The sequence below is a fragment of the Myotis brandtii genome, unplaced genomic scaffold (assembly GCF_000412655.1).
Source record: "Myotis brandtii unplaced genomic scaffold, ASM41265v1 scaffold82, whole genome shotgun sequence".
NCBI lineage: Eukaryota > Metazoa > Chordata > Mammalia > Chiroptera > Vespertilionidae > Myotis > Myotis brandtii.
Window position 1 is genome coordinate 8,294,945 of NW_005371324.1, and position 9,083 is coordinate 8,304,027.

The 9,083-nt window shown below is 34.8% G+C and overlaps 1 protein-coding gene across 2 annotated transcripts in view; it reads left to right on the forward strand.

Moving 5' to 3' along the window:
* The window catches only part of PTPRQ (protein tyrosine phosphatase, receptor type, Q), a 219,873-nt gene that overhangs the window by 33,284 nt on the left and 177,506 nt on the right, over positions 1–9,083 (forward strand). For both annotated transcript variants that reach the window (XM_014531678.1, XM_005884154.2), the window contains exons 10-14: positions 3,867–4,047; positions 5,390–5,551; positions 5,656–5,835; positions 6,426–6,533; positions 6,676–6,957. In XM_014531678.1, coding sequence (XP_014387164.1) covers positions 3,867–4,047; positions 5,390–5,551; positions 5,656–5,835; positions 6,426–6,533; positions 6,676–6,957 — 913 coding nt within the window. The remainder of the gene's footprint in view (positions 1–3,866; positions 4,048–5,389; positions 5,552–5,655; positions 5,836–6,425; positions 6,534–6,675; positions 6,958–9,083) is intronic.

Below are 9,083 nucleotides of genomic sequence, written 5' to 3' on the forward strand. Positions count from 1 at the left end.
TCCTCCTCCTCCTCCTCCTCCTCCTTCTTCTTCTTTTTCCACTGCCTCCGCCTCCATCTCCTATGTCCTTATGCCATAATGAAATGACAGCTCATGGGCAACAGTGTTTAATACTGTATTTGACACATAATAACTTTAAATGTTAGTCTGTGAAGTAGTAACAATAATACATATTGATTTAACTTTTTATCATTTGAAGACTGATGAGAAACATCTTTAGTCATGGTTTCTAGGTCCTTCCTATTATTGATTATGCTCCTGTATATATTTTCCTGTTTCTCAATGAGCCTCTTAACTTGGCTGAACACAATATTCCGTATATAGTTTTACTAGAATCAACTTGAACATAATTAATTTCTCCTTCGGTGTAGATTTTCTACTTCTATCAATGCAATGAACAAAATTAATTTCTTTGGAGGATTCATTCTACTGAGATTGAAGTCTGAAGTACCCTAAATTCATCTGTCCATGAACTCTCTTTAGTTTACTTTCACACTCAGGTCTCTTACTTATTCTTATGGTAGAACTCTGGGACATTTTCTTCCAGAAGGTACCATCTTGCTACCTAGTATTACAATTTCTGAGATTCATATAAGTACATATTTTTCATACAACATATTTTTCAAGTTTATTAATGTTTGCCAGCTAAATGCTGGCCAATTGCTATGGAATGAGGCTGAGAACAGGATTCAGTAGCTGTTTAGGATTGCTTGAGGTAAGTTTACTTTATTGAGCAATAGGAACATAAACAGAATCAAGCCTTAAGGATTCTTTCACCCAAATAATGTACAGAATGATATGGTATCTGTTAGGAGATGTCAAACATATGCTAATTGTAAACTTTTCCTTTTACTATTGCTTCATAATAGATAACATAAATCATGTTATAATCTATTATAAAATATAGAAGCATTTCTTAAGAATAAATTGTTATTAATTCAGTATAACTTCGAGTGAGTCTAAATTGGTAGATATAATTCAGGCTATATAGATACCTATACATTTAGGGTTTGTTTTAAATAAAATCAGGTTAACTATAATGAAGAATATTACATGTAGACTCAGGTTGGTTTATTCAGGTGGTTTTGGAATTTAACTCTAAGGACTCCTAATTCTTTCACAAAAATTCCAAAGATTCCTGGGTAGCTTATAAGAGGCCTTTCATGTTGATGAATTGTGACATTCCCTGACTCGGTTGTTCTCAGCTGGGGGTGATTTTGCTCTCCAGGAGGCACTTGGCAATCTCTGAAGACATTTTTTATTGTCACAGTTAGGAGGATGCCTCTAGTGCGTAGGGATGCTGCTGAACTGCCCACAGTGCACACAACAGCTCCTTAGAAAAAGAATGACCTAGCACGGAATGTCAGTAGTGCTGAGGGTGAGAACCTTAGGCCAACTCAGTGAGTCCCAAACTTTTGGAAGTTGCAGTGGATTTCCCTCTGCCTCAGATTTCCTTTATTTCTACTTCTGCTTTTCTCTGCCCCTTCCGATTACTCCTTAAGTTCTGATTCTTTCCCATCATTTTTTGCTCTTAATTATTTTTCTTTTTCATCTATTAAAAACAGATTAGAATCTAGTGGGTTTTTTTTTATAGAGGCAAAATATCAGAAATACCACAAATGGCACACTTCATGATAATTAGTAACATTCTAGGTTACAGTGAACCCAATGTTCTTATCATTGCCCAAGTTAAGGAGGGCCTTTCCAATGAATACCAGAATTTGGGAGAATTGCAGATAGAGTATTCAGGTCAACTCTTACCTTGAAGTGGCAGTATATCAAGAAAGATGCTTAGCCTACTTAATTGATGGGATGCTAGGGTTTAATTTCAATAATTTATCTGACATGGGTATACATATTGAGAGATTTAATGCAAAATAATTGTTCAGGGCGAAATTCTTTGTACTACCTCATTGTACCTTCTATAGTAGTTTGTACACAGTAGATTTTCAGAGGGGCTGATTAATAGTGGGAACAGCTGTGTGGTTGGGCATAAACTATTGACTGAAATACCAGAGCATCTCTGAGTTATGTGTTTGTGCTTCATGCCCTCCCTGATTTTTTTGTGGAGGCAGAGCTGAAGTGAATCCTTGGGAGACAGAAGACCTTTCACTTGTCCCCTATTGGGTTCCCTCTCCAGGGTTTTTTAATCACACATTTTGGAATGGATCATATACGTGTCCCCCTACTCTTTATCACGATACTTTTGTGGATAAAGGTGTAACAAGATTTAGATAATTTTATTTCAAAAATATTATTTGGAGAACTGAAATTTTTCTTGAATCTTTTCTCCATTATTTTATCTCTCAGAAAAGTTAATATTTAAATGACCTTTGTCGATAATTAAATAAACTGCCTTAAAATGTTTAGCTTTCCTGAGATTTTTCTTTCCTGAGCATCTATTTTTTGAAACTACTAAGTGCTTTATATTAATAAGGAATTAAAAACTTGGTTTTGTTTCTGTGAGTAAAGACAACCCCTAAACATATAAGATAATTAAAAGACAACTGTACCAAAGCTTATAAATAAATAAAACCTATATTATGACTTATAAATCCTGAGAAATTTATAATTGAGAATAAATAGGGTAATTTTATTTTTTTAAAATAAAATGTTTTAGCAGTGAATTTTGAAGCAGAACTTGAAATAAAATAGACAAAAACTTTTTTTTTCTTTTAAAAACTATTTTATTTTGGAAAATTTAAGCAGACATAAAAGGAGAGAAAAGAGAATGATGAACTCCCAATTACCCATCACCAGGATTGAGTAATTGTCAACATTTTCTCCCATTCTTGCCTCAGCTCTCTTGTGTTGTTGTTGCTACTTTTGTGAACATATTTTAAAATAAATTTTGATCCTACACGTCTAAGTGCAAATCTCTAAAAAACATGGATGTTTTAATTCATTCAATGATCCCATTACCACAACTAACAAAATTACTAACATTGTTTTGGTATCATCTAATACCTAGACCATATTCATATTTTCCTGATTATCTTCAAAGTCTGTATTGGTAGATATGTTGTAATTAGAATCCAAAGTCCAAACATTGCATTTGGTTATTAAGGCAACGTTTTCTTTGATTAATATTTAATTTTATTTTCAAGGTTGACAATCCATGAAAAATAGGCAGTATTATTTGGCCAAAAGAGTCTTTTTTCATTCTGCTTCAATCAGCTATGCTGTGTGGGGTGGGAAAAGTCATCTTGTTATCCCAACAAAAACCTCTAAATATTCGTAACCTGCTCCTGATATTTTTTACTTCAATATTTGCCACTTTGGTGAAGTTGACGTGTGTGAAGAACATTATGGCTCTAGGAACAATCACAGTTACTTAAAATATCCCTTAGGGACAGAGCCTTGGGTAGGTAGGTCTACCGTGAACCTGTTTGAAAACCATTGCCATGCAGTTTTGTTCATGTCTGCAACTACACTCCATCATAGATAAACTCCTATTCCTAACATGTATTAAGCAGCCATGCAGGCCTCTCACACCTGGTATAAGGCAGTATTCCTGGAATACTTACCTTTTTTTTGGGGGGGGGGGAAATTAAAATATTTTAGTCCTGGAGTCTTTGCATGAGGATTTTGAATTTTACAACAACTGAAGTCAGAAACAAATATCTGCTTCTTCCCACGATCCAGTATTAGTCTCTTAAGACACAGGAGTGATCAGTGTGTAACATCATGTGGGATTTTAGTAGCTTCAGAATAAAATTTTGGAATATAAAGGAGACAGGAGTCATGGAAATAATATCTTTTTCAAAAAGGGTAATTCCAAAGTTTCTTAAATTAATACTTGAATGAAGTCATTGTTAATATAATGGTTATAAGCGGTTTTTGTAAATACCTATTTTTAATTACAGTATATAAACAACCCGCTCACTCCAGAAACTGTGAACGTAGTAGAGTCAATGGCAGAATTATTTGAGGGTTCAGCAGAGATATCTTCTGACCTGTATGCGATTGCTTCAGTTATGTATAACAGTCATCCACATAATAACTTTCCTGTGAGGAATAGAGCTGAAGACCAGCATTTAACAGTTGGTAGGTACAGTTTTTATGTTCTGTCAAATGCATTGAAACCACCAGTGCTTGCTAGCTAGTACAGATATGAACCTCAGCTTGGAGTTCAGCCAAATTATTAATGGTTCATGGGCTGGAGTCAGATTTTTTTCTTCTTTAACTGTTGGATAGCCTCATGCAGCAAATGGAAATGCCACACAGGCAGGAGCTGGCCCCTTCTAACCCATTTGACCTTCCTCCCAGAGAAAGTAGCACCCTAGAGTCTTTGGCCAAGCTGCATAGACAATCAGTTATTACAGTTGCCAAAGCAGGTGTGATGGGGAGGGATGAACATATCTTCAAATCATTTACAGGCCTCACACTCTCTGCAGCTTTTGACTAATAGGTTTTCAAATGTCACTAAAGGTAAATAGGTCAGAAAGTTACAACTCGAGTGCATGCAAGTGATAAACAGGTGTAGGTGCCCCAGCGACGTGGTGATGTCATTAGGGTGTACACTTGCTCTTCAGGGTCAGTGGATCTTATTGTTTCTAAAAGGAGAATGCCATATATAGCAAATTAAAAGTACTTGGTTAGAGAGCAGCCATTTAAATTCTCTCTCTGTTTTTTCTAAAATGCTAAGTGAGAACATTTTCTCCTTTTCTCTGATTTGATATTTGTCCTGTTGCAAATTAAAAGTGTTACTTTATTGATGGTATACTGAGTCAAAATATCACATTACCTTCAGTATATGTTTATTTCATTTACTGATTTATTCATTTTTTCTGTGCAAAGATGACTGGGGGCAACACTAGGAATTAAGAGGCCCACAGTTTCTGATACAGATGTTTCCTTAAACACTTCAAGTTTGGCCTAATTGGTAATTAACATCATTGGAACCACAAGTTCTAAATAAATAAATAAAAATCTAACACTATTTGAAATCCTTGTTCAGACAGATTTAAGTATCAGTTACCCAAATATACTTGTTTTAAAATACTACTGGTTTCAGTGAAGGTATAGTGAATTTTGAGTTCAAATAAAAGTCTCAATTTGATATCATTGCTTAGTCTGTCTTTTCAGAAAAAAAAAATTCCTAGCCAGTCCCTTTTAGCAAGTTATATATTTTTCAAAACACTAATCTCATATTCCAGGATAACATAATAACTAGCAAAGCTGTATTATGAGCATAACATGTCTATAGATATTGTTGGGGAGTACTCAGCATATTTATTATTAATTATACATCTGCCTTTCACATAAAGGAGTGAATGGAGAGATTAATGAAGTATGTGGAATCCGGTTTAAGATTTCAATGTGTGAGCAAACATAATTTTGATCGTGAACCCAAACACGTTTTAAAAAAGCATTTTATTTCCAATAGGAACTACATGGAATCAGTATATCACTGACATTGCTGCCGAACAGCTGTCTTACGTTATCAGGAGACTCGTACCTTTCACTGAGCACATGATTAGTGTATCTGCTTTCACCATCATGGGAGAAGGACCACCAACGGTTCTCCATGTTAGGACACTTGAACAAGGTAAGGATGTATTTCCTTTGAAATAATTACCTGCAAGTGCTGCTCTTGCACATTGTAATCCTCTTTCTTTTCTTGCATATTAATTGTTCATTCTTCTTTTCAAGTGCCAAGCTCCATTCAGATTATAAACTATAAAAATATTAGTTCCTCATCTATTTTGTTATATTGGGATCCTCCAGAATTTCCCAATGGAAAAATAACTCATTATACAATTTATGCAATGGAACTGGATACAAACACAGCATTCCAGATGACTACTCTAAATAACAGCTTTCTCATAACAGGTAGAACAAAGTTTTGCTTTTTAAAAAACATTTCTATTCTGATGGAACATATGCATCTCTCTCTGCCTTAAGCCCTGCAGGACACGTGTTTCATCATTCCAGATTTAGCTGTGCTGTGCTGCCATGGAGATCTTACAAAATATGTGAAGAAGTACCTTGATTAAATGTGTTCTCCTTTATATTTATCTACAAAGAAGTAAAATCATAAGATCACAAGTATCTTAGGAATACACTTAACCCAAGAAATTTTGTCTGTCTATTGAAATAACTTAGGATTATTGAAGGAATGAATGTGAAGTAAATCAGCTGATCCAGTGTTTGTGCCAAATCAACTACTAGTATACTCCTTGCAGTGTGCCAAAATTATTTTTCAGCCTCAAATCTTTCCTTAATATTTTAGGAACGAACTAAAACATCACCAACATGGGAATATCCTCAAGCCTAAAGATGTTTGGGAGATTGGGATTATAGGGAAAGTGACTGGAGGAATCAGTCTCCGAAATAAATTATTTTCACTATTCCTATGTCAAATGGCACTAATCTAAGTGTTATTTTAAGAAATTTAAACAAATTGCCTATTGGTTTTATAGGGTTAAAGAAATACACCAAATATAAGATGAGGGTGGCTGCCTCAACTCATGTTGGAGAAAGTTCTTTGTCTGAAGAAAATGACATCTTTGTGAGAACTCTGGAAGATGGTAAGACTATTAGGTGCAGTTTTAATAGAAAAAAGCAAGTGGTGTTGCTTGCTTACTGCCTTCTACCTCATGCTGCCTTTAGTAGCTGAAGCAATAAACATGAGAAAATACAAGTATTTAAAGTTTTCTTTTCTTCCTCCAGAACCAGAATCATCACCTCAAGATGTGGAAGTTACTGATGTTACTGCACATGAAATAAGTCTGAAGTGGTTACCACCTGAGAAACCCAATGGGATTATTGTTGCTTATGAAGTTCTCTATAAAAATATGGATTCCTTATTTATGAAGAACACCTCAACAACACACATAATTTTAAGGGACTTAAAACCTTATTCCCTCTATAACATTTCTGTGAGGTCATACACCAGATTGGGTCATGGCAATCAGTTATCTTCCTTACTCTCTGTGAGGACTTCTGAGACTGGTAAGTTTTTTATTTGTTTGTTTAATAATGCTTAGTAATGAATGTGGCTGACAATTGCTATATTGTTTTTATTTTACTTAACTAAAACCCCTCATTATTCCATTTTGTATAATCCAGGAATTGTTTTGCTTTTTAAAAAAAACATTTTTTTTTTATTGATTTCAGAGAGGAAAGGAGAGGGAGAGAGAGATAGAAACATCTTGCATGCCCCCACTTGGGATGGAGCCCACAAGCTGGGCATATGCCCCGACTGGAATCAAACCATGACCTTCTGGTTCATAGGTTGATGCTCAACCACTGAGCATCACTGGCCGGGCTTTTTTTTTTTTTTTTTTTTTTTGGTAAATGAATACAAAAAGGCTTGCCATGCACATTTTTAAAAAATCTGATTTGCATATAAGGGACTCTAAAATAAAGATCAGCAAATTTTACAAATGAAAGGCTTAAAAAACTAAAGATGTTTTTCAATGTCCCTGTAAATTTGTGAATTAATAATACTTGCTTTCAAATTAGGTAAAAGCAGAGACACACTCATAAGAATTGATTCCCATACTCTAATGAGGTATGTCTGTAGATAGAGGTGTAGAGTGGGAGCACAGATAGGGCCTATGGGGGGAAGTCTTATGGAGGAGGTAGCATTTAACCTAGGTCTTAAGCAGTCAGGTGGAATGGGCAGGAGGACCTTCTGGAAGCTATATGAGGGGGTATCTGATCTAAAGGAAATAACGCAAGCAAGGAGTTACTTGTGTTTCAGTTTCACCAATGCAAGAGCCAACAGTACAAAGGAAGACATTTTGCCTGATGATGTCAGTTTATTGTTTATGGATATAATCATACATTGGAGCAACTTTATAGTGTCCATAGAGAATGGCATAGGTTATAATTGCAGAAACAGGAGAGTGATGAAAAGAGCATTTTTTATCATCAAGAGTTCCCCCAAAGTGAAATCTAATTGATATTAAACTACATATCATCATGTTTCATTGCTTTTATAGATCTGGTGCTTAAATATAAGTATTTGCTTTTTACCAGGCCTTGTTTTATTTCATTTTACACTGGTTCAAGGAGAGAAAAGCATAAGCATATTTTAAGCACCTGGAAAGTACCATGGGCTTTGCTATTGGATTTCATAATAATTGCCTTTTATTTTGGAATAGAGCATGAAGGTATTATTATCTTCACTGCCTAATGAAAAATGGAGATCTGAGAGGTTCATCTTTTCAATAAATATTTATAATATGCCAAGCCCTAGTGGGAATATACCACTGTAGGATAAAATGAATTTTACCCACCTAAAGTTAATATTAATTGGTGGGTATTTAATTGCTTAAGGCTATCTAGCTGGTAAGTGATGAAGCTGGAATTGGAACCCAAATCCACCTAACTGTAAAGCCAATTTCCTTTCACAATAATGCTAGTTTAGAAACCATCAGTAAAGCTGCTAAGTGATAAATATATCTTGATCTTCCTGTTCATTTCTGCAGTGATATTTCACTGTTTGGGGCTCTGAACAGCATTAGAAAGGAAAGTAAGAACTTTAAAAATCCTGTTGTGATATTAAACAATAGCCATATTCATGAACATTTATCAAATGTTTCACTATTTAATTGGTCACAACATCAACTACACCTTATTTTTATGACTATCTATAAAAATCATTTTTTTGTTTTCTAATTATCACATGCTTGCAGTTTTTTTTACTTAATATTAAAAAGTAAATTCAATTTTTATTTCATTATTTATTGTATGAGTTTAATTCTCAGGTAGGGATAGTAACAAGTCATAAGTGAATATAAGAATTTAACTTGAAATGTAATTTAAAATGTGAATTTTAGTGTTGTCAGGTGTCTTAGAAAATATACAGAATCCTTTATTTTATGGATGAGGAGACCTAGGAATCTACACTAATAAAAGAGAAACATGGTAATTAGTGTACGACCGCTACCCTTTTCATTGGCTAATCAGTGAGTATATGCAAATTAACTGTCAGCCAAGATGGCGGCCGGCAGCCAGGCACTGAAGCGAGCACGAGGCTTGCTTGCTGCAGACTCCAACATTCCCCACCTCACTTGCCTGCCTCTCATCTGCAAGTCTAAGCAACTATATACTATGTTGCAAATAAGAAG